At 52.2% G+C, this 26,020-nt stretch overlaps 1 protein-coding gene across 3 annotated transcripts in view; it reads right to left on the bottom strand.

The window, feature by feature from the left end:
- The window catches only part of Mgat5b (alpha-1,6-mannosylglycoprotein 6-beta-N-acetylglucosaminyltransferase B), a 69,296-nt gene that overhangs the window by 16,795 nt on the left and 26,481 nt on the right, over positions 1-26,020 (bottom strand). For 2 of the 3 annotated variants that reach the window (XM_029546627.1, XM_029546628.1), the window contains 7 exons: positions 25,859-25,932; positions 24,802-24,972; positions 24,074-24,238; positions 23,052-23,221; positions 7,762-7,872; positions 3,795-3,926; positions 2,397-2,530 (listed from right to left, as the gene is read on the bottom strand). In XM_029546627.1, the coding sequence (XP_029402487.1) occupies positions 2,397-2,530; positions 3,795-3,926; positions 7,762-7,872; positions 23,052-23,221; positions 24,074-24,238; positions 24,802-24,972; positions 25,859-25,932 (957 nt within the window). The remainder of the gene's footprint in view (positions 1-2,396; positions 2,531-3,794; positions 3,927-7,761; positions 7,873-23,051; positions 23,222-24,073; positions 24,239-24,801; positions 24,973-25,858; positions 25,933-26,020) is intronic. The other variant, XM_021212496.2, reaches the window with a different exon arrangement.

The following is a 26,020-nucleotide window of genomic DNA, read 5'->3' as shown; positions in this document are numbered from 1 at the left end:
GTGAATGGGTGGGTGGGTGGGTGGGTGGGTAGATGGGTGGATGGGTGGGTGAGTGGATGGATGGATGGATGGATGGATGGATGGATGGATGCCTGGCTGCCTCCCTCCGTCCACCTCCAGCTGGGCTGGCTGCGTCCCTCTTCCGGTGGCCTCCCTCTCCTCAGCAGCTGAGGACACATCAGGCCTGCCTTGCCCTCCTCCAGAAGGGACAGATTTAGATTATAATTAGCTGAATCAGTCAGTGTGAATGGACAAGGAAGGGCGGTGGCCAATTAAAATAACAGGGACAATTAGACAAAGGGCCCAGGGCAGGTGAAGGTTAGCCCAGGAGAGGGAAAGAGAGCCAGCCTGGGCTATCTAAGACCCCGTCTCAAAACACTAAAAAGGAAAGAATAAATTATAAGGTGAGGAAATACACTGTTTGGAAGACGAGGGAAGAGTATAAGGATTGGGGAAAAGAGAAGGAACATTTGGTTAGGGTTCAGGAGGATGAGTAGGAGTTTGTCACATCTGTAACTTCATATTCAATAAGCTCTACCCGGGGACAAGTCTTACGGGATTTTTAAAATACATTTCATAGCATTAATTAATTAACCGTGTGTGTGTGTGTGTGTGTGTGTGTGTGTGTGTGTGTGTGTGCTTGTGTGCTATAGTGCATGTGTGGAAGTCAGTTTGTGGGAAGTTGGTACTTCCCTTCCATGCTGTGGGTCCCAGGGATCGAACTCAGCGGATTAAGCTTGGTAGCACGTTCTTTTCCTTGGTGATTCATCTTGGTAGCCCTTGTTAGAAAGCCCTTCTTTCTTGGAGACAGGGTTTCTCTGTGTAGCCCTGGCTCTCCTGGAACTCACTTTGTAGACCAGGCTGGCCTCGAACTCAGAAATCCGCCTGCCTCTGCCTCCCAGAGTGCTGGGATGGATTAAAGGCGTGCCCCACCACACCTGGCCTGAACGTCCTTTCTAAGTGGGTCATTACCCAAGACTCAAATTCTGCAGATTTCGTTTCTCTACCCCAGGTCCCTTCCCCTCCCCTTGATATCTTTTCCCTCCGGACTTCACCCCTGAGACACATTGTACCAGAACTACCCTCCCTTCTGGGCCTCACAGAACTTCCAAACGGGCTCCCCTGCAAAGAGTGATTCCCACAGGGCTGTGTGTCCCTAGACAGGTCTCAGTAACTCTCTGGACCTCAGTTCCCTCCTCTAGACTCCATGGGCTGCAGGAATTGTCCCACCGCTCTGGGAGCTAATGAAGCCATCACTCAGTGACTCTACAGTCTCAGCTCTGCCCAGCGCAGCCCGAACCTAAGCTGCTGACAGAAACGTCGAGTTTGACGCCTTGAATAGAGATCACATCCTCTGCGAGTCTCTGGGAACTGTGCGGAACCACTCTGCTCTTAATTTAGACACCATCCTAACAAGGTGGCTTATCTGGCTTTCTGGCCCAGAGCCTCTGAAGTACCACAAATTAGATGCTTACGATGCTACTCTGCTCTCAGCTGAGGGCCGGTGAGATGGCTCAGGGTGGAGGAGGTGCCTGCCATCAACCCGAGTTCATCGTAGGGAATCACATGACAGAAGGAGAGAAATGACTCCTGCAAGTTGTCCCCTGACGTCCCCACACTTGACTGCCACGCCCCCATCGCACAAATGAATAAATAAACACAGTATCAGTGGTACCAGAGAGACCCTTAACCAAGAACCGCACATGACTGAAATCTCAACGCTTGGGTGGCTGAGGCAGGAGTTCAAAGCCAGACTTGGGGACATATTGAGAGCCTTCTCAAAATTGCAAAGTGGCGGAGGCTGGGAATGTAGCTAGCCTACCGTGCACAAGGCCCCAGGTATGGTCCTCCTCAGCGCTAGAAATAAAAAACAGGCTACAAATGGCTGACATTGTGCTCCCGAGGAGTTAGTCCCCTTCCTTCAGGCTCGCCCCTGTGTTGGAACCTAACTAAGCCCCATGTTTCCAGAACCTTCAGGCTTGTTCATCTGCTTAGTTATCGTCCTTTTGTGTAGAAAGGCTCACATTCCTTTGCCCCACCCCCTCCCAGTTTCTCTGGTTGGTCCTGGAAACTTCTAGAAGGCCACTGAGCCCCGACTCTGAGCCATGTGCTTCTGAGAGCTCCCAGCCTTGAGTCAGTACCAGCCCTGGACACAGCTTCTAGAATCTCTGTGATGCCTGCTTCCCTCTACTCAGGGGGATGGTAGGTGCTTGTTAAGGCCATCCCATTGGCCCAGGAGGAAGGAGACACGCCTCTGCACCCATGGGGAGACCAGCCCCTGCAAGCATGGGGAGACCCCGCCCCTGCACATAAGGGGGGAGACCCGCCCCCGCACATACGGGGAGACCCGCCCCTGCACATACGGGGGTACCCATTTCTCTCCCAGTAACACTCACGGAACATGGTCATGAACTGCTTGGGGTTGAGGTTCCAGTAACCCCAGTTGGTCCGGTAGCCGTGCAGCGTGGCATACTCCTCGTGGTTGTACGCTGGCTCCGTCCCAAAGGTGTCGATGACTCGGATTCTGCACCTGTCCTCCCCAAGAGTGAACCAGGACCGAGGTCACACCTTTCTGCCTGTCCCTGGACTAAGAGTGCCCCTGTGACGGTGCTGCGGCTAGGTGGGGGGAGTACAGTACTTGACAAGGACTCCAACTAGGCACTGCCTCACCGTGTGACCACAGCGGTGCTTCACCCTCTCTGTGCCAGTTTCCCCTACGAGAATAGCAGTGGCCACTCTGGATGCCTGCGGGGCCCCTGGTTGGTATCCAGAAGCCAAGCCATCACCTCCACTGGAGTGAGGCTAGGAACAGAGGTGGTGTCTGAAGGGGGTGGGGTCCCGTCATTGTCCAGAGTCAGTTGTAAGCTGTGCTTTGTTGGGAAGGACAGGGTTCATGGGTAGTCTCCCGGGGACCTGAGCATGGGAGACTCCTCCACTGTTACCGCCCCCCTCCAAAGCGTGTAGTCTAAACCCAGAGCTCCTATAGGATCAGCTAACCTAGGGCCAGGTCACTCTGATACCATGGCTCCAGAATCTCTACCCACTCATCCTGAGTGCCTCCTGAAGAAAGGTGCTAAGACTTAAGACTCCCCCCCCCTCCCCGCAAAGCTGCCAGGGCCCAGCATTCTTTTGGGTGACCCAGAATTTTGCAGAGTGCTGAGGTCGGCAGGATTCCTGATTCCCAAGGAGAGGGGGTGGGGCGGGCAAGATGGCAATGTGCAGACAGCACACATTAATAACAAAAGCAATAACGCCGGCAGTCACCTCCCTCTAATAAAATCACACCGTTGATGGCATTAGGGCATAGGAGTGAACAGCGGGGCTCTTGGTGCTAAACGAAGCCAGTGCTCCTGGCTGCAACATGCTTGTCTTAGATCCTGGGGTCACCAGGGAAAGGGCATAGGCTGACACCCCTACACCAGGCTCCATGGTTGAGATCTTGACCACAGAGGGGTTCTTTCCCAGCCCATCCGCCCATCCCCTGGGATGCCTGACTCCGTCCAGGTCACCTCCCATCCTACCAGGCTTCAGCCCCCATCCAGCAGGGGCATGGATGGCTCTAAAGGGCTGCCAGTGAGCTGTTTAGGATGGGAGTGCTTTGGAGACGGAAGGGAAGGCTGAGACAGGAAGAAAAGGGCCATGCAGTGTTCTATCCTGGGCTAGCAGGCAGAAGGGAGCATGGGGGAGGAGCTATGGTCCCAATAGTTCCTGGGTCTGGGTCTACCCTGGGCTAGCTAGCAGGAGGGAAGGCATGGGGGAGGAGCTGTGGTCCCAGTAGTCCCTGGGCCTCTCACCGGTACTTCTTGAAGGACAGCCCCATGTGCTGTTTCATCTGCTGCAGGCCGTGATAGTCCGTGTAGATGAGGTCAAAAGGCAGAGGTACGGTGAGTGGGCAGTTCCCCCGGCCTGGCGGCACCCCTAAGTTACTGAGAGAAGAGCCCATCAGAGTCTGAGCCCTGAAAATACCCGCCCTCCCAGCCATTTCCCACAGCCAAGGGCGGGGCAGTGAGAGCCACTCTCAGAGATAATCAAGCGGGAGGGCCCTATGCGGTTGTATGGATGTCACTGCACACGGGCATCCACCTAAGGCAGGGGTCCTAAACCCACCCAGGCTCCTTTGCCAGGCAGTGCACCTGGCCTGGTTCACCCGTCAGGAGGAAGGGGCCTCTGTCATTCCCGCAGGCCTGAATTTGCTCAGAGCAAGTCTGGCTTTCACCGTGCCATGAATGTGAGCCAAAGTCCTCCGAGTCCCTTCAGGGCTCACTCAGTGCCAAGGATTCCAAATATCACAGCTGACCCAGTTCTTGCAGGCCTCTGGGGAGTCCCCCTCTGCTCCCGCCAGACACACCACTGAGGTCCCCCGGGACCAGGGGCTTGCCTGTGCCTGGCAATTCACAAACACAAAGGTTTTTTTTCTTTTTTCTTTTTTTCTGGGACAGCTGCCTCCAGTGACCCGGAAGCTATGGCTAGGTCAGAAAGGACTGGAGATCCTCTGTTGCCTGGCAGGAGGCTGACTGTCACTCATCATGGGAGCCTGAAGGACACGGCCATGGCCTTGTGGCTTCTTCTAGAACAACCATCTGGTCAGGGCTCTCCCTGGGGACAGTTCTAAGCCTTGGCACAGCTGGCACAGCTGCCACCTTCAGCATTGTTAAGCACCCAACTCTCTGTCTGTAAAACCATCGCCTCTCACTAGGCCCCTGAGGAACTGACTGGGAAGCCCCTGGCTTCTCCCCTTCATACTTTAGCATTCAGTAAGTCTGCACAGAGCCACAGTGTCAGGGAGTGGGCCTCTGCTGCCCATTCCCCCCACCCCCATCTCCTTATACTAGGCCAGAGAAGAAAGCCTAGAGCCAAAATAACATGAAGGACAGAGATGAACCCCTCACATCCTTCCCTTTAATACACATTTTGTAGGATATCACGGGGTGCCTGGCCCTCTGCCCAGGAGACCTGCGGTCCTTGGATTATGAAGGTCCCAGGAATTGTAAGTGGCCTGGGGGGACAGGGCGTAGGAGCAGACAGAGCAGACTGGGAGCTGATTAGACTTTAAGAGCAAGGAGGACCTTGTCCAAGCAGGCCTAGAATGCAGAGTCCTTGTCTTTCCCAAACCCTCAGCTCCTCGGCACGCAAGGTGGCCTTTTAGTAGGCTGGGTGTCCCACCTTTTGCCTCAGGTCATTGGCTGCTTGCAGGAACGGGACAAAACCTCCTTTGGTTTTACCTCAGATGCGAGAGTGCTGGAAGAGGCCCCAAGGCCTCCTGGGAGCTCACACCACAAGCAACCTTGGGCCAGGGAGGTGATGGGTTCTGACAAGGACAATCTCATTAGAGACACAGGACCATGACTGATCCATTGCCTGGTTGTGTCTCAGGCTCTCTGAAGTAATTCAAGCCAGGTGGAAAAGTACCAGCTCCGAATCCACTGTACTGTTTGTGCATGCTCAGCACATCCCGGCCCAGGCTGGGGGAGGGGCCGGTGCACACTGTGTTCTGGACAAAACATCTACTACGGCCCCTTTTTAGTGATACAGATGTACCTGCCTACAAGACTGCAAAGAAAAGATGCCAGGATTGGGGCTACGTTTGGACATGGTGGCATCAGTATGGGTCTGTCCCTACAGAGCAAGATGTCAGGAAGAGCCGGGTCAGCCACCTGCCTTGCTGAGCTGACTCCCAACCATGTGCCCCCTAACGCCAGAAACTGCTGCAGAGCCAGAAAAGCAAGGCCCTGATGACCTCATTCTTTCTACATAAAACCTTTAATCTGGCCACATGGCCTCTGCCTTGTGCCTTCTGCTCTCTGGGGGCCATTTTTCCACGACCCCCAGGAGTCACAGAACACAGGTTTCTAAGGTCCAGCCAGTGATGGAGAATGGGCAGAGATCCCATGATCTGTGGCACCCTAAAAGAGTTCCCAGCCAGAGTTCATGAAATATTTGGCGGTGTTTTTCAATGTTAAACCACACCTCTTCTCTGTAGGGCATCTCTGCTGTGTCCTCCCCAGCCCCAGACTCCTCTAGTAAGGGCCAACACCCCTGTAGGAGCCTCGCTGCTGCTCAGCTCCACGGCACCCAGGGAGAGAAAGGCAGACGCTGGTCTTCTTGGTCTCACCCGGCTGAGAGCCACCCACAGATGAAGAGACCCAGGGACCCTTGCTCTGGCCCTCTCCTGGTAGATTCGAGGAAGGGGCTAGCTACTGCTTCTCCTGATGGGAATCTGGCTCTGGCAAAATGAAGACAGTTCTAAAATGTAAATCACGGGGGGTGTGGCCTATGAAGTGACATGTCTCCTCACATCTTTCTGGTTGCTTCCAGGCAACGTGTGCCACCCTGTCCCTAGATTTCCTTGGTTTGGGTTTGGTTTGGTTGAGACAGGGTCTCAGTACGAAGGCAGCCTTGGCTGGCCTGCAGCTCTGACCAGACTAGCCTTGAATTCCCAGAGACCCACCTGATTCTGCCTCTCTAGTGCTGAGTTTCAGATGTATGATACCACACCTGACCTCTTAGGTCGGTCTCTATTGTTGCCTTGACTGAATTTAGAGCCACCGTGGAAACACATCTCTGGAAAGTGTGCAAAGCATCAAGTTTGTTTGTTTTTTTTCCGTTTTTGTTTATGTTTTGTTTTGTTTTTGTTTTTTTGAGATAGGGTTTTTCTGTGTAGCCCTGGCTGTCCTGAGACTTGCTCTGTGGATCAGCTGGTCTTGAACTCAAGGAGATCCGCCTGCCTCCCTAGTGCTGGGACTAAAGGCGTGTGCCACCACTACTTGTGCCAGGCATCACCTCTTACACGGGTGCTGGCATTCAAACTCAGGTCCTCACGCTTGTTCTGTTTAAACTAATGCACTGCCCCCAGTGCACTCTAAACAGCATTCATTAAGGTTTGCCCGATTCTCTAGAAAGGCGCGAGTTATCGCTCCACATTTTTATACATATAATTAGCTAGAGCTCCAAACAGGAGATGCTCAGATCCTTGGGGTCAGAAGGCCCCTCATCTCTGTCCGTTGTTTTGATCACAGGGACAACTTTGGAGCCAAAGCTCCAGCTACCTCTCTCTTTCCTGTCATCTGTACTGGGGAGACTTACCTAATGACTACCCCAGCCACCTTGTTGGAACTACGGGCTCCTGGAGAGCAAAGCCAGGTTTGAAATTTCAGGACTGAGTTCAGGATCTTGCCCAATAACGTCATCAGAGAGAGGACCCTCTCCAGACAGAAATAAGGAGGCGTTGGACGCAAGGACCCTGGGAGGGTGGGTTTAGGTGTGGGAGCTTCATCCAGCACGACAGTCTAGTTTAGCATCTAATGGCGCCCAAGCTTCTGCAGGCAACTGGTAGCCCCTCAGCCCTTGGACACCAGGACCCTGTGTGTAGCTGGAGAAGCACTGCAGAAGGACAGGGAGAAGGAGCCAAGCTGGTCCCCTTGTGTTTTCCCAGGGAAGGAGGGAGTGAGAAGCGGCAGTCACCCGAGGGACCAAGTTTTCACCTCCCACTGATTCCCTGAGGGGAGGCAGGCAGAGCTTCACTGCTCCCACAGGCACCTGAGTGCCAGGGAGCAGAAAGGTCAGCACTCAGGGGGGCTGGAGGTTTATGGCCTGTAATTCAAGTGCACTTTTATGGGCCATCTTATACTAAGTGGTTGGCTGCAGCTGCCTCTTGAATTGGAAAAAAACCCAGCCTGACAGTCTCCAGCCAGAGATGGTTCCCGGAGCTGCCCAGTCCCAGCCAGAACACTCTCCTGTCGCCTCTGTGACACTCGTACCTACCAGCTCTTATTCCACGGACCCTGAGTCACAGAATAAGATCTCGGAGATCCCAAGGAAAGGTCGCCCCACTGGTGGCCTGACGGATGCTCTTTGGACCACTTGGGGTGGAATCTAAACATGCAGAAGGCTGACTCAGAACAGGCAAGGTGGTAGAAAACTGACTTATGCACACACACACACACACACACACACACACACACACACACACACATACACACACAAGAAAATAATTTAATACAGAGGTAGGGCATGGATAGGGTGGTGGCCCAAGGACATGGACACTCACACAGGTCACCTGAGTCCCTTCACTTCTGTGCTCAATACAAACCAACCCACCCAGAAAAGCCAGGGTCCCGACTACAGAGGTGGGCACTGGGTACAGTGCTTGCCTTACAGCAGGAAGAACTAACTGAGTTCATTCCCTAGCACCTGTGTAAAATGCTGGCGGTGACGGTGTGCATGTATATTCTCAGTGTTGGGCTCTCTAGCCAGAGGGCCTAACATAACCAGTTAACTCCAGGTCCCAGCGAGAGATGTTGGTTAACAAAGTAACTGCTTGGAGATGGCTCTGTGGAAAAGCACTTGCTGTGCAAACATGAGTACCTGAATTTGTAATCCTAGTACCCATTTAAAAGCATGGGTGAGCTGGGCAGTGGTGGTGCACACCTTTAATCCCAGCACTTGGGAGGCAGAGGCAGGTGGATCTCTGAGTTCAAGTCCAGCCTGGTCTACAGAGCAAGTTCCAGGACAGCTAGGGCTACACAGAGAAACCCTATCTCAAACACACACACACACACACACACACACACACACACACACACACACACACACACACTTAGGTTGGGTCCTGGAAAGACGACCCAGTGGTTCAGAGCACTTGTTGTTCTTCCAGAAGACACATGTTCAGTTCCCAGCACCCACAAGGCGGCTCAGAAGGTGGTTCTAGGAGATATAAATGCTTTCTTCTAGTTTCTGTATGTCCTGGGCATCCACACAGGGCAGGGCATACATACAAAACACTCATAAATATAAAATGAAAATTGTTGAAAAATTGAATACAGTAGCACAGGGTCTGTAACTCCAGCTCTTGAGAGTAGAGGCAGGAGGATTCTAGGAGCACTGGGTAAATTGAAAAACCCTGTCTTAAAAACCACAGTGGAGGGGGCAAAAGAGAGGGCCCAGCAGTTAAGAGCACACACTGCCTTTGCAGAGCACCTAAGTTTGCTTCTCAGCACCCACACTGGATGGCTCCCAGCGGCCTATAACTCCAGCTCCAGGGGGATGCGATGCCTTTAGCCTCTGCGAGCACCTGGATTCATGTTCGCATACCCACACACAGAGGCACTCATACATACAAATAACGAAAAACAATAAAAATGAATCTCTTTACAGAATAAATTAGTATAATGGAGTAGACACAGAATACCGTCCACTGGCACCTGCGCATGCACATGTGGGCTAGCATGCACATACCCATGCATGCAGGTATATCACACACACACATGTGCACACACATAGCTGGCTTCTACAGATCTACAGTATAGTGAGGACAGTCTTAATTCTGCAAATGTCCGAGAGCCGCAGCTGCATACTAAATTAAATGTACTTAAAGCCACCAGACTGTACCCTGTAAAATGGTTAAGATGACATATTTCATGTGATGTGCATTTTACAATAATTAAAAGAGCCAACTCCATATGCCCAGATTCCAGCATTCTGCCTCCCAGAGGCTCCGGGGTCCCATCTTGCCTGGGAGCCCCAGTTAGTTGCAGATGGCAGAAGGCAAGAATCAGTCCCCTCGATTTCTGCTAGAAGTCCAGAGTAGGATGGGGCAACTGCTGGGTTCTGCTACAAAGAAAACCCTCTGTGGGCATGAGCTGCCTGTGGCCTTGTGCAAGGCCCTGCACTGCCCTGCTGTCCACCCCCGCCTCAGTACCCTCTCGCTCAGATGCATCTCCACTGTCTCTCCTTGGCTAAAACTCCTCCACTTTATTTTTCACTGTACCTTTTGGTCCGTGGCTAGAAATAATCTCCAGATACTGCTCACATTTGGAGAGAAACTTCTCTCTCCCTCCCTCCCTCCCTCTCTCTTTTTCCCTCTCCCTTTCTCTGTGTGTTTGTCTCTGTGTTTATCTCTGCCTGTCTGTCTGTCTGTCTGTCTGTCTGTCTGTCTCTCACTCTCTGTGTGTGTATGTGTGTATCTGTGTCTATTTGTTGTTTGTCACTATCTCTGGGTGTGGCTATGTCTGTCCGTCTGTTTCTCTGTGTGTGTGTGTGTCTGTCTGTCTGTCTGCATGCGTGTGTGTGTGTGTGTGTGTGTGTGTGTATGTGTGTGTGTGTAACAGGGACTTAATTAAAAAGATCCCCTACAAAGTACTCAAACAAATACCTTTGGCTCCAGAGCTAAAGGGCACCCAGGGGCCCTGGGCTTCCCCGGATGTGTCACACTGCTTGGAACATGTGACTAGGCAGGCTTGAATGTTCTGTCTCTCCTGGGGTCTGCCCACCCCCTTAGCATCGCTGGCATTGCCCTTTCCTCTCCCATGACCCCTCAGGTCATTGTCCCCATCCCAGAACATCGGGTGGCACAATGGAGGAACCCAAGGACCTCACTGAGCATCTGTGGAACTGTTTAGGAAGCAGGGGGATTGCTAACGGGGAATTACAGTCTCCTACCAGCATGGCTGCCCATCCTTTGTCCAATGCCATCCTAGAGAGCTCACCCTTGGTTCCCACCTCAGATACCCACACCCCAGCATGCACAGATGCTCTTAAAGGGTCCTGACCTGAAGCCAGGGAGAACTATCAGGTTCCCACAGGAGTGGCTCAGATGAAATAAAGCACAGAGATAGGATCAGAGATATCCACGGTGGCCACGGACCAAGGGACGAAAAAGGGAAACTGAGGAAGAGCGTTCTCTCAGTGCTGGCCAGACAGAGCAGGTGGGTTGTCTAAGGCTAACACCATCTTTCCCAATGCTCTTTGCTAGTAAGCAAGCTCAAGGCTAAGAATAGGACCGTGGCTCCCCCGGGAGAGCCCAGGAAGCCATATGCTCACCCTCACCCCTCCAGCTACCAAACCACTGTTGTGAAGAATCTAGGAGTGGCAGGTTTATATAACCCGCTGTGCTGATGCTAGGCAGGATCTCAGCCTCTCTCACCCACACCATATTGCCAGAACCAGGACAGACTGGCTCAGCAGCCCTCAGGGGTCATCATCCCGAAGGGTGACCCATTTCAGTTCCTGATGCCCAGGCCCTACCCCTCTCTTGGGTAGAGTCTGGCATTGGGCTGTCTTTCTTTTTAATCGGGTGAGCGTTATGTCCCAGGGGTTCTCACTAGCCAGAACAGCTCCACAAAGCCTCACTAAGGACCAGTCTGTTTGGAGGACTTGGGAGACACAACGGTGGCAGAGCTTTGCTTCCAGGCCCAAAGAAAGACTCCCAGCAGATGACCAGCCACTGGGCTCTGCTCTCCCAATGAAGAGTGGGGGACAGCACAGCTCAACTCCAAGGGAACCGTCCCTACTGTCCCTAAGCTGAGTTATGGGGACGCAAGGGGTTAGTCCTGCTATCCAGTCCTTCCCCGAGTCCAACCAGGCCAGCCCTGTCCCTTCTGAGAGGCTGAGGAGACAGACCTGAGACCTTTCTGTGGGTGATACACGCCTGTTTTCCACCCCCTCCTCCCTATCCACACTGACAGAAGTTCCCCTCTCCTGCATGTGTGTGTGTGGGGGGACCCACAAAGCATGGGTCTCTATGTGAGGGGCTCCCAACCCCCCAACCCCAGCTCCGGACCCCAGGAAGGGAGGAGGGCTTCACAAGGCTGTTTCTGTCTTGTACCGGGAAGGAGTCAAAGAGCTGGGATCAGAACAGCTGATCTACTGCCTGGGGAAAGGCCTGGCTAGTGACCCAGTATCCAATTGTAGGGCAGGTGGTGCAGGCGGATGTCCCACCAGGGTCCCCAGGCAGGGAGAATGGGGGGCGCCATCCAAGGCCGGAGGAGAGGCTAACAGGCAAAGTGAGCCTAAGCAAGTGAGGAGGGTGGGGAGAGCTGGAGAGTGACAAGGTCGATCGGTGTCAATCACAGATAGCCACGCCCTCTTGGGGAGGGGCACAGTGTAGAGAAATGATATTCAAGCGGGCTCATCCCTTCCTTTTCCTGCTCCATGTACTTAGGTGTTAGAAAATATTCAAAGAGCCGGGCGTGGTGGCGCACGCCTTTAATCCCAGCACTCGGGAGGCAGAGGCAGGCGGATTTCTGAGTTCGAGGCCAGCCTGGTCTACAAAGTGAGTTCCAGGACAGCCAGGGCTATACAGAGAAACCCTGTCTCGAAAAACCAAAAAAAAAAAAANAAAAAAAAAAAAAGAAAATATTCAAAGCACTCAGACAATCATAAGAGAAATAATAGACAATCATAAGAGAAATAATAGAATGAGCTTCTGAACACTGCACCTCCGCTACCCAGCCTGGCTCCGACCTCATATCGACCTCATTTGGCTAGATTATTTTGTCTTACAGGATAGTGTATAAGTGCGGGGGTGGGGGATGGGGATAGGCTTCCTGGAGTGATTTCTGTGTCCTCCTTCCATCCCCACCCCCACCCCGTGGGCTCCTTCAGGACAGCATTAAGAAACAATAAAAGTTCTCCCAACATGCAAAAGGGAACGGCACACCTTCTGATAGTGTCAGCCTGTGTCACCAGAAGCCGTGAGGCCCGGTCTCAGTTCCCACGGCTATGATGGTGTTTGGAGAAGGGGTCTTAGCCGACAGAGTCGATGCTAACATGGGGTGCTGAGTAGAGCCCTGATCCAGAGTGACTACTGTACCAAGTAAAGGGGCTTCAGAGACACATGCTGAGGGAAGACCATGAGGAAGCCAAGGAATAGGTTACCCTTAAGCTGAGAACGCGGAGGCCCCCAGAGCAGGCCTGGGCTCACCTCAAAGGACCTAAGCTCCGCCCATCTCTAACCTCAGGCTGCAGCCTACGGAACTGTGGGTGATACTTTCCTATTATTTGAGGAACGCCCAGTCTGTGGCGTTCTGATTAATCGTTCCGTTCCCACCCTGGCGCTGCCAACTTCCTCTTCAGTCCCTGTCAGAGCCAAGCTCCAGGAAGAGGCCTCCCAGTCATAGTCACCACCATCCATCTTCTCAGCCTAGTCTTTGTGCTCACAACTCAACCCAAATGTCTCATTCTGCAGTTGACAATGATACCCATGTCATCAAATTCCTTGTACAACTGTCTGTCTCCTTCTAACCTGACTTCTATTTGATGTATGTGCTGAACAGCTTATTTTTAAAGAATTATTTATTTATGTATATGAGTACATTGTCACTCTTTTCAGATACTCCAGAAGAGAGTATCGGATGCCATTACAGATGGTTGCGTGCCATCATGTGGTTGCTGGGACTTGAACTCAGGAACTCTGGAAGAGCGGTCTAAAATCATCTGAGAGGAGGCAGCCACAATTAAGAAAATGCCTCCAGGCCAGGTGGTGGTCAGGAGGTAGTGTTCGACCTCTGTGAGTTCTCTCTGTGAGAACTCTGTGAGTTCGAGGCCAGCCTGGTCTACACAGTGAGTTCCGGGACAACCAGGGTTACACAGAGAAACCCTGTCTTGATGAAACAAAAATAAAACAACAACAACAAAGAAGAAGAAGGAGGAGGAGGAGGAGGAGGAGGAGGAAGAGGAGGAGGAGGAAAGGGAAAGGAAAGAAAGAGAAGAGAAGAGAAGAGAAGAGAAGAGAAGAGAAGAGAAGAGAAGAGAAGAGAAGAGAAGAGAAGAGACATAAGACCAGGCTATAAGCAAGCTGCAGAGCATCTTCTTAAATAGTGATCAATGGGGAAGGTGCAGCCCGCTGTGGGTGCATCCCTGGGCTGGTAGCTCAGTTCTATGAAAAAGCAGGCTGAGCAAGCAATGTGAACAAGCCAATAAGCAGCACCCCTCCACAGCCTCTGCATCAGCTCCTGCCTCTAGGTTCCTGCTCTGTTTGAGTTCCTGCCCTGGCTTCCCTCAGTGATGGACAGGGATGCAGAAGTCAACCAAACTCTTTCCTCCATATGTTGCTTTGGTCACGGTGTTTCATCACAGCAGAAGAAACCCTAAGTCAGTGTTTTCTTTCCCTTGATTGTTTTATGACAAATATTCATATATCGCCTGGTATATATAGCCTAGTCTGGCCCTGAAATATTATCCTTCTACCAAGCTCCCAAGAAATGGTTTTAGAGGTATACATCTCTTATCTGGTTTCTTATTGGCTGTGTGTGTATGTATATGTGTGTATGTGTATATATACACACACATGCTTATATGCAGGTACACTTGCCTGTGTACATGTGGAGGCCAGAGGAAGATGTCAGGTGTCATCTCTATCACTCTGCCTTATTCCCTTGAGACAAGAGTCTCTCAGTGAACCTGAAGTGAGGCCTCAGTAGTCCTGCCTCTATCCTCCACAGCACTGGGGTTAACGGCACGAGCATGGCCGTACCTGGCTTTCTAACAAGGGTGCCATCTGGTGAAACAGCAGTTGTGCTAACTCTGGTTTCTTTTCCTTTCTTACAAAGTCACTAATGTCATTCTGGGGACCCACCTAACACTGATTACATCCTTAAGACCCCACCTCCAAATGCCACTCAATGACTGTGGTAAGCAAGTCTCCTACACATAAATTCTGAGGACACCCTCCATCTTAGTCCCATTTCTGTTTCTGTGGTGAAGTACCCTGCCCTGACAAAAGCAGAAAGAGAAAGGGCTTAGTAGGCTTGCAATTCCAGGCCACAGTGAAAGGGCTTAGAAGGCTTGTAATTCCAGGCTACAGTCAGTCCATCACTCTGGGGAAGTCAAGGCAGGTACTTGAAGCCATCAGTCATCACATCCACAGTCAAAAACAGAGGGCAATGAATCCATGCATGCATGCTGGTGTTCACCTTGCTTTCTGCACTCTTAGACAGTGTGAGACACCCCCACTCCCAGCCTAGAGAATGATGCCGCCCACAGTGGACATAATCAAGATTATCTCCTACATCCGGGTCCACAGGCTAACCTAATCTCAACAATCCCTCATTGAGACTCCTTTCCCTGGTGATTCAAGATTGTGCCAAGATGACAAACCACAGCCCCCATCAGAAAATGGCAGTAGCTCCACCCAGTCACTGTTGTCAACTGCCCAGCTCTGGTTCTATCTCCTGAGAAACAGCTGGACCATGTCCCATTAGCTGAGAACAGTCTGAGACAGTCATAGCCAGATCTGCACAGAGTCAAACCCCAGAACTTGTCACAGTTGGTGATACGGCTTAATAAGAAGTGTCTCTCACAGACTCTGGTCTGGAGGGTTGTTCCTTCGCTGGTAGTGCCATTTGGGGAGGTGGTAGAATGTTTAGGAGGCAGAGCCTGGCTGGGAGAAGGAGGTCTTGTTCCCTCCCTTTCTGCCTTTACTTTATCCACGTGTGTGCGTTTTCACACGTGTGGGTGTACACACACATGTGGAAGCCGGAAGTTGCTATCAGGTGTCTGCCTTCATTACTTTCCACTTTATTTTAGTTCATGTTTTTGTTTTTTGAGACAGGGGTTCTCTGTATAGCTCTGTCTGGTCTTGAACTCAGAGATCTGCCTGCCTCTGCCTCCAGAGTGCTGGGATTAAAGGCATATGCCTTAAGGCTTAAGCTGGAGCTTGTCAGCACAGCTAGACTTGCGAGCCAGCTTGTCCCAGGGATGACGTCTCCACCTCATGAGCACCAGGATCACAGTCAGGCTCCCTGGCTCTGAGCTCTGGGGATTCAACTCTGTTCCTCACACTTACACTGCGCTAAGTACCCTACTCACTGAGCCAACTCCCCAAACCCGTCCTGTCTTGCTCTCTGCTCCCCAGGAGTCTTGACGTGTGAGCAGCCTTGGCCATTTGCTCCCACTACCAAGATGTTCTGCCTCACCTCATGCCCCAGCCTTGGCTATGCACTGCCACGGTGTTCTCTTGTGCCTGACCTCACGCTCAGATCAATGGCTCCAGTGAGCTTGGACTGGATCCTTATACGGCATGAGCTAAAAATAAACCATCCCTCCGTTTAAAGTGTTACTCTGGAGTATTTGTCACGGGGAAAGAGAAGTCTGACTGCCTGCCACAGTCGGCCAAGACAAGTACACAAGGCAGACAAGATGTGGTTCCCACTTCTGACATTCCCTGGGGCAGGGACCCTGGGGCAGGGAAACGTTCCTGGGTTGGAGTCTGACTCCCTGCCTGACTGCACACTGACAACCATGGAGTTCTCCCTCCTCTGTTTCCTTGTTGAAGCGCGCCCCTCTCGGGCTTCCATCATTTACCAGTTAAGACAACTAATTTTCTACTAAACCCAATTTCACTCATGGATGGAGGAAGAGCCCGTCGTTTCTCCTTATGCCATGTACTATTAACGCTTGAAATTATGCAAATAAAATTGGCGAGCACTGCCAATTCTCCTCAGGCAGAGAGGGCAAGGCTTCCCTCTCCAACACCCACTGTGGAGACAGGCCTTCAAGAGGACAGCTCAGGATGCTCCAGGGGACAGGGGCCCTGGCTTTACATCTCCTTCCCTGTGCACACTCGGCAGGAGCGAGGCGTGGGTGTCTCACATCACCTCGCTGCGTGCTTCTCACGGGGCATTGTTCTCTCACACTACCTCCCTCATCTAGAAGTGTCTTGATGCACCAGAGTCAAATGTGGATTCTGCACACTGCCCAGATGTCCCTCCAGTGAGCCAGTTAATGAAAACGCCAAAATATGAGGAACAGAGAAAACCTGGCTCATCCATCCAGACTTCTTGTTAGTCAGCGGACAGATGAGACACCTGGCAGGAACATCTGTGAATGAGCTACAACCAGGGTACAAGCCACGTCTTTGTCCTGGCACCTGCCCTCACAGGGTCTGGATGCAGCCGAGGGCACTTTCAGAATGCAATGGCCCTCCACCCGGATGCCCTGCTGCTGCTGCTGCAGGGCTAACAGGTGACCACACCTCCAATCCCATCCTCCCACGGTTTTGTCCAGGCCTAGCCAAGCTGACAATACTGTTATAGGTTGCCTTGTTGCCCACCCCTCACAAGGTTCACATGTTGCATCCTGACTGCCTCCATCCCCCACCAGTTTCTCAGCATGTTTCTTTATTTGGAAACTGTGTCTTTACAAAGAGGACAAAAGGAAGGCAGCAAGATAGCCCAGTGTACTAGCTAGTTTTGTGTCAACTTGACACAGCTGGAGTTATCACAGAGAAAGGAGCTTCAGTTGGGGAAATGCCTCCATGAGATCCAGCTGTAAGGCATTTTCTCAATTAGTGATCAAGTGGGGAGGGCCCCTTGTGGGTGGTGCCATCTCTGGGCTGGGAGTCTTGGGTTCTATAAGAGAGCAGGCTGAGCAAGCCAGTGGAGGCAAGCCAGTAAAGAACATCCCTCCATGGCTTCTGCATCAGCTCCTGCTTTCTGACCTGCTTGAGTTCCAGTCCTGCATCCTTGGGTGATCAACAGCAGTATGGAAATGTAAGCCGAATAAACCCTTTTTTCCCCAACTTGCTTCTTGGTCATGATGTTTGTCCAGGAATAGAAACCCTGACTAAGACACCCAGTGATTAAGAGCTCTGGCCTTTCTTACAGAGAACCCATGTTCAATTCTCAGCATTAACACGGAAGTCCACACCCATCTGTAACTCCAGTTCCAGAGGGATCTCTGGCCTCCGAAGGCACCAGGCACACATGTGTTGCCCAGACATATGTGCAGGCAGAATACCCATATACATAAAGAAGTTCTTTTTAAAAAGAAAATTGGGCCGGGCAGCACTTGGTAGGCAGAGGCAGGCAGATTTCTGAGTTTGAGGCCTGCCTGGTCTACAGAGTGAGTTCCAGGACAGCCAGGGCTATACAGAGAAACCCTGTCTTGAAAAACCAAAAAGAAAAGAAAAGAAAAGAAAGAAAGAAAGAAAGAAAGAAAGAAAGAAAGAAAGAAAGAAAGAAAAGAAAGAAAAAAAATAAAATTGGGTCACCTGGGCCCTCCCTCATGTGACTGTGACATGTTTCTCAACCTTATTTTGTGAGCCAGGGTCAGTCCTAGTCTCGTTTCTGTTTGTTATGATAAAATACCCTGACAAAACACAGCTTATGGGGAAAGGGTTGCTTTGCCTGCCATTGCAGTTTTAGTCCATCCTTGTGGGGAAGTCCAGGCAGAAGCTTACAACAGCTGCACACATAAATCAAGAGCAGAGGGAATGAGTACACAAAGGCTTCGTTCTCTGGAACTCTCTCTATTCCTAAACAGTCTGGGTCTCCTGGCCTAGGGGATGGTGCTGCTCACAGTGGGCTGAGGTCTTCTCACATTGATTAAAGTAATCAAGACAACCTCCTCCCACAGACGTGCCAAGCTTTTATAGACAAGTCCTCGCCAAGATTCTTGTATCACGTAGACAATTACAACCAACCATCACAGGGGCTCTTATTCTGTAGCCAAAACTGGTCTCAAACTCATGGCAACTCTTCCCTATCAGTTCTGGCTCCTGAGTGCTGGGGTTACAGATGTGAACCACCATATCCAGCTAGGACCGAGTCCTTGTAATGGGAGAAGGTTGGATACTGACACACACGCAGGGAAGAGGCCAAGCAGATGGAGGCGGGAATCAGGCTGGTGTCTACACATGCTAAGGAGCACCCCATAACGGACCTTTCCCCAACGGCCCAGGAGGACTCAGCCTGTAACAGCAAATCTCAGAATTCTGGCCTCCAGGGCCATGAGGAAGGAGCCCTTTTAAGCCACCTAGCCATCATGCCTTTGTTGCCATAACCCAAGAGAAACCCAGCACATCCCCACTGTCCATCACCATGAAAGGCCTGCGTTTCTATCGTGCCAGAGAGAAAGGGTGTGTACTGAAGACCACAGCTCAGCATCCACTGGCTTTTACACCTGTCAATCTTACTGCAGTGGGGAAAAACACACACACACACACTCACAGAGTGCAGGCCCACAAGCCTAGGGATGGCACCGCTCACAGTGGGCTTGGCCCCTCCCACATCAATTCCCAATCAAGATAATTTCTCAAAGCCATAGTCACAGGCAGATCTAATCTTCGTAATTCCTCCGTGGAGGTTCTTCTCAGGTCACTACAGGTTGTATCAAGTTGAACAAAGTTAAGCAGCTCAGTGGGCTCCTCCTTGTCCAAATCTCCCACTCTGGGCCTCACCCCTCCCTTAAGCCCTTCCAGCCATGAGTGAGCCTCAGCAACACACCCTCACACGTCTACAAATCTGTCAAGGCCAAGCTCCATTCCGGGCCCTAACCCAACCTCTGGCCCTGTCCTAGGTACACCGAGGACAGCCCTTTGGCACAAGCCAGGCAAAGCCAGCCCCATTCTATAGTTTCTCAGTTTCACAACCCCAAGGCTGTTCTTAGGGAGGCCTCTAAGAAAGGTCACAGCTCTGAGCATTTGTGAGCATGATTGAGATCCCCTTGGTCACGTCCTGTGCTGGTGTGTGGGAGGCACAGGTGCCTGCTGCAGCAGGGGCAGCAGGGCCTAGGGTCCTCACCCTGAGCACAAACGCAGCATGGGTGGTGCTGTTAATCTTGGAGCTCAGAGTGGGGCGGCCCCTGGGAAGGAGGCTTTGGTTTTGTTTGGTTTTGTTTTGCTTTGAATAAGATTTATTTATTTTACGTATAGGAGTACTCTGCAGCTATCAGACACACCAGAAGAGGGCATCCATTCCATTACCAATGGCTGTTATAACACCATGTAGTTGCTGGGAATTGAACTCAGGACCTCTGGAAGAGTAGTCAGTGCTCTTAACCTCTGAGCCATCTCTCCAGCTTTTGTTTTTGTTTTGACTGCTAGTGGTTTTCAATTGTGGCTGGCAACAGGTTTTCGAAGCATCTCCCCGAGGAGACCTCGGGAGGGGTTGGGCTGTTTCCACCCAGTCTACCCAGTCATAGCAAAACAGTTCACACTCACATCCCTCAGGGGACCAAGGCCAGGGCTTTGAGGCCTAGCCAGGCTTGCCAGCTTCTTGAGCTCTAATTCTGAGAAGGGGTGACCCGGTGGCCTCTCAGTGAGGCCCCTCCTGGGACTGAGAGCCACAGAGGCCTGCGGGGAATGGAAACCTGGGGGAAAGAAAGGACTGAGTCTCTGGTGAGGGGCTGGGAGGGTACATGTGTGAGTGTGTGTGTGTGTGTGTGTGTGTGTGTGTGTGTATGTTGAACATGCATATGCATATGAGTGAGCATGCATTAGTATATAACATGTGTGTGCACAGAGAGCAGAGGCTATGTGGACATGTGTGCACATGTGTGTGAGTATTAGGTGTGAGCGTATTCATACCCATATATGTGGGTGTCTTCATGCAGTACGTATGAGCAGGCGTGAGAATAGTGTGCACTGTGTGTGAAAGAACAATCATGTTTATGCATGTGAGTGCTACATACACAATAAGTTCATGTGTGTAAATGTGGGTGTCACATGCACAAGTTCACATGTGAATGAGTGCGGGTGATACGCATATATTCATGTGTGTCCCATGTATAAGTTCATGTAAGTATATGCATATGGGCATATGGGTGTTATGTAAGTTCATATATATGTGTGTGTTACATGCATAAATGTGTGTGTGTGTGCATGTGGGGGTTACACACATATGCACGAATGTGTTACATACGTAAGTTCATGTTGTGTGTGCACAGACAAGTGTGTGTACATAGCGAGGCAATGGCTACAGGTGAGTAATTTTCAATTGGGTCAGTTGTTACTGGTCCTTTCCATGCCCAGGAAGCCCACGGTCGGTCACTGCTCCGGCCATGGATGGGCAATGGCAGTGGGCACCGGCCTTAGGCTCAGCATCCCTCTCCTGCAGTGGACAGGGAAGCTGGGCAGGGAAGGACTCAGGGTGAGGCCTGGGAGAGCCCTGGCATGGGCTAGAGCTGAGCCACTGAACCAAACACCGGCCCCCCACATCCTCTGGTCCCCGAAAGACCTGCAGTTTCTCTGCTCCTCTCCAGCAGGATGGTCTACTAACGGTTCTGTGATGGGTGGATGAAAGAAACTCTCCCATTTTTTCCAGGAGTAAGGTTAGAAGGACAGCTCACCTCTCTGGCACAGATCTTGGTGGGTCAGAGTGCCCTGTCTAGTAAGTGGGAGGCCACCTGAGAAGGGAGAGGTGTGGGTAAACCTGACAGGATGTCCCCTGCTCCCAAGGGTCTTTGGAGACCATAGCCTAGAATAAGAGTCTCTTGGCACCCTTGGGATTTGTCCCATTGCAACCTTAGGTGCCTGAATTTGCACCAGACTGCTGGTGCCCTTTGACCTGAGATTCTGGCCCTGTGTCCACCATGGTCCTCCTTTCTCCATGAACCATGTGACTTTTTTATAGGCAGCCTCCTGGCCAGGGAAATGTCGCTTCACCATCTACAAAAGTTGGTTATAGTCCAAGCACCCTCATCAGTCCACCTGCTGAGCTGCTGAGGGAGCAAAGTAGGCACAGGGCAGGGCGGGGCGGGGTGGGGCAGGCCAGGGCAGGCCGGGGCAGGCCGGGGCAGGCCAGGGCAGGCCAGGGCAGGCAGGGGGTACTGGTGGCCCCGGGGCAGGGCAGGCACATCTCAGCACTGAGGGGACCCATGCAACGGAGCACACAGCACTGCCCACAGATGCCTGAGTAAGGGTATGTCGTCTGCCTCCCTGCATCCAGGAGTTGGTCTGTGAGTCTGGTTCTGGGTCCTTTCAGTTCTCAGGTTCTTTGGTGTTTTGAGACATCAGGGTTACTTCTCAGCTGGCAGCAGCCACTTCCCGTGTTTCATGTCAGTGCTGTAGGTATGCAGCACCACCCTGGTCCCCATCCTCTTTCTCCTCTTCAAGGCAGGTCCACTCTTGTCCCTGTCACTTGCCCTAGAGATACCTTTTAACCTTTACTGTGCCCACAGAAGAGTATGACCATAAAGAATGACTCAGGCCACAGGGACGACACTCCACAATGCTGGCTCATTTTAGTGCCCCTCCCAACAACACAGCCCAGCCCCCGCTCCCTCATTCCCCTGATTCAGTGAGACTGGTCCACGAGACAGAATTCAAAGTACAGGTTTCCTGGATGGCTGAGGGCAGGTATAGCTGGACATATATCCTTGGTAATATTCTCTATCTGAAGTGGATGGCCACAGCACAGTGGGTCATTTTATTCCTGTGCCTCATAACTGCATTAGTACACATCTAGAAGTACATCTAAAAGATGTACCCTGGTATATATCCAATGCCACACAAGAAATATAAAAAATAAAGTAAGAAAAAGCTTATGTATGTCTGCATCTAACAGATGAGCGATAAAAAACATTACCCCAACTAGACATTAGACAAGACACACACACACACAAACAACACCCACGAACACACAAACTACACACACACACACACACACACATTCCTATCCTTCAGTACCCCTCTGTCTGTCTGACTGAATGCCTATCTGACTTTGTCTGTCTCTCTGTCTCCGTCTCTCTGTCTCTGTCTCTGTCTCTGTCTCTCTCTCTCTCTCTCACACACACACACACACACACACACACACACATTCCTATCCTTCAGTACCCCTCTGTCTGTCTGTCTGACTGCCTATCTGACTTTGTCTGTCTCTCTGTCTCCGTCTCTCTGTCTCTGTCTCTGTCTCTGTCTCTCTCTCTCTCTCTCNCNCACACACACACACACACACACACACACACACACGCACACTCCAGTTCCTTTGTATTCCACAGGTTCTTACTCTCCTGACGCACCCCCCTTCTTACACACAAACAATCTTTTGACCCTCTTCACCACCAAGCACCGGGTGGGGGTGCATCTATGTTCCACAGTTCCAAAAGATCTGAACAAGCCCAGCACTGGCAGTCCGCATCACCTGTCAACTCTAAATGCCTTTGTAGAATGCCCAAGGAGTCCAGCTCCTAAAAACACCCCCTGAAGACTATGCCCAGCCTACCAGGAAGACACTCGGGGCAGGGGGGACCTCACATGGACATGGTGACTCCTCTCTCAAGACAGTACGCATTAGCCTGTGAGCACAGACCCAGGCCCTGGTCTCTTGGCAAAGGCCAAGAGCTTGCAGACTGCTGCTATGCAAACACGCTTCCTCTGTGGATTCTAAATACAAACGTGTGTCTGCACGGAAGAGGGAGTGGGAAGTAGATAAGCCGGGGAGGAGGGAGCCAGGGAGGACCAGCATCTGACAGAGGGCCACCTCCAGGCCTGGTGGCCAGGCTGCCCTTCATCCCCTCCCTCCCCCACCAGGATGTGAAGGCTCTCTGGCACTCACCTCTGCAGCTCCTTCAGGGAGACTGTGATCCGCAGGCTATGGCCCAGCATGTAGAGAGCAGCCAGAATGTCTGCCCACTGCACCATCTCTCCCAGAGGCCCGCCCTTCAGCACCCTTGGACTGAACACGTCCCCAGACTCCTCTGTCAGGAAGCCGATGTGGACAAGGATCTGGGTGAGCAGGACATAAAGGGAGGGGTCAGAGGAGAGCAGCAAGCAGCTCGTAGGTCTGTACACCCCACCCCAGGATCACCCCACAGCACAGCACACAGGGGCTCCAGGCCAGGCCAGGCCAGGTTGGCTGCCTTTAGACCCTGGACGTTGGAGCCGTAGGTGTTGGCGGGTGTGCGACTGCCTCGTGGAGCTCACCTTGCAGATAAAAGAATGGACAACAGTACACACAGACAAGACAGGGTTTTATGAATGACAAGGACTCCAACAGAAAGGAGATGACAAGAGTGTGGTTCTCTGTTACATGAATAAAAGAATGGGTGAACAGATGAAAAAACGGATGGACAGACAGATAGATGGACAGTTGGGCCAACAATCCTTCCTCAGTCTGTTATTCCCGGACCCCTTTAACCTTTCTGCCTGACATGATGAAAATGTCCCAAGGATGCAGGACCTCCAGGGGCTGATCATTGTGGCCCAGCCTGAGAAGGGGCCGGGGGCTCAACCATCCATCCTGACCCTGTCACCCTCAAGTCCTGTGACTGAACCCAGTTAAAAGAAACTAATGTCACTGGTTCAAAGACACATACCATGCCCAGCCAGAACTCCCTGTCTTCCTGTGACCACCTGAAACCCTGTGCCTGTTTGGAACTACAGGCTGATTTCTACTTAGAACCGTGTCTACTTGGAACTCCATGGCCATGCCCACCTGGTGCCCCATGCCCACCTGGAGCCCCACGCCCACCTGGAACCTCACGCCCACCTGGAGCCCCACACCCACCTGGAGCCCCATGCCTAGAGCCCTAGTACAGTAAGCACACTGTCCAAGCACTCCCCGAAAGGATAACATACTTGCTTCTGGTCTCTCCGAATGTCCCCCAGCTTCTGTGCCAGGTACTTGGCAGCCTTGGTCCACTGTGCGGTGAACCGCCTGGTTCGCTTCTTCATGAAGATGAGGGACTCCTTCCCACTGCCCATCAGCTCCAGGAGGTGGGACAGGTTGCTTCGGAACACAGCCTAAGGTGGGACCACAGGCCAGCTCTCTCAGCCCCTGACCATCCATCCTGTCCCCGGCTTCCCAGGACAGAAGCTGCCACCTACTGTAAGGTGGCATCAGGGTGGGAGGCTCTGCCTGCACCTTCCAGTACTCTCGCCAGCCCTCCTCCCCAGTTAACCACCCACCCCCGAGCCCTCCGGGGACCCAATCAGCTCTGAATCACCAGGGATGGGCTGCCTTTGAGTGAGTGGTGTCAAGGTCAGTGGCGCCTGGCACCTGTTAACTCCCTAAGTCCGTGAATCTTCACCCATTACATCTACTCACAGAAGGACAAATACAGTGTCATGCACCCAGAAAGCCCTTGGTACATGACAGCTATTATTGCTGTTATTCTAACACATTAAGGGACTTCTCCGGTGACTTCTCCTACCTCCCAAGCAAGTTTCCTGTACTGGATTCCACAGACGGTGATCTGGGGATCCTCAGCTAGCAGAGCTGGGAGCCCCATTCCATGGGGTGAGGTAAGGGGGCCAGGAGTGAGGCTCCCTCCCACTGTTCCTGAGGATATTCAATTTAGGCCTACCTGGACTCTGGGAAGGGACTTGGGAGCTGTGCGGGCAGCTGTCTGGTTCCTCCAGGGCAACGGGGGACAGAACCACTCAACCTCACTGAGGTAGATGAGGAAGGAGCATTCAGTGCCATCTACTCCAAAGAAGGCGTAGCAGGGGTCAGAGGTCCAACGGGCGCGCATCCACTGTGAAAAACGTCAGGCCTGGGTAGGCAGCCAGGAACCCACATGCCACCGCATGGACTCCCCCAGCCACAGGGTCCCCAAGATCTCCCGGGTTGGGAAGGAGCCGTGAGGCCTGCCCCAACCTGAAGATGCAGCAGAACACTAGAGACATACAAGACATACAAGATCAGCCAGCCCTCTACAACTGAGGACCAGAAAAGTCAGCTTCCCCGGAGCCTCACAGAGGAGGGCCTCAGACCTGAAACTTGGTGGACATAAGGAGGCCACGCACCAACGCCAAGGTCCAAGAAGTTTGACAGCCACAGCCTTTGTGCCCCCTGACTCCTCATCTTAATTAGGGGCGGGGTCATAAGGCATCTTCTATGGGGGCCAGGGAAGTTCTTTCCATAGGGGCTCCATGTAATCTCTAAGGAAGGGGTCTGTAGCCCCATAGCCTATCCCTTAAAGGTTCATAGACAGCTAGAGAAGCTGTCTTTAAAGATGTGGATCAGTTCTCTTCATGCACTGACATTATGCAGTCAAAAACGCCCCCCTGGAGGAGGGGCCCTTGGTGCAACAAGCCATGAGCTAGGCAGGGGGAACCAAGACTAGACTCACGCCATTTCTTGTCAAGATGTCAGAATGGGTCTCTAGGTAGATGAAGTTCCTAAAGGTGACAGGCTCAGAGGGCTTTGGGCTGACTATCATGGTAGATCCAGTGGGGAAAGCATTTCTCTGAGGTTGGTCACCACTAGCTTGTGCTGGGTTAGGAACCTAGTCAACAGAGTCCAGCTGGGACAGAAATCCAGAGCTGAGCTGGAGTGGGTGGAGCCTGGAGGAGAAGCCTCCCACCTGTCTGACCCCCCCCCCCGCACCTTCCCCTCAGGGAGGTCCCTCTAGGCCTCACCTCCACTTTCCCGGAACAGTCAGGGAATTTGGGGTCACTGGGTGCTTCACACTGGTCCCTCCGACCTTCAGACACTGCAAAAACAGAAGATGGCTTACTGAGACACTGGGGCCTGGAGGTAGCCAAAGAGAGAGGGCAAGGTGAAGAGGCCTGGGGTAGGAC

The sequence above is a fragment of the Mus pahari genome, chromosome 14 (genome assembly GCF_900095145.1).
Source record: "Mus pahari chromosome 14, PAHARI_EIJ_v1.1, whole genome shotgun sequence".
Lineage (NCBI taxonomy): Eukaryota > Metazoa > Chordata > Mammalia > Rodentia > Muridae > Mus > Mus pahari.
The sequence above is the reverse complement of the archived record's forward strand: the minus strand, read 5'-3'. Positions and strand labels throughout refer to the sequence as shown.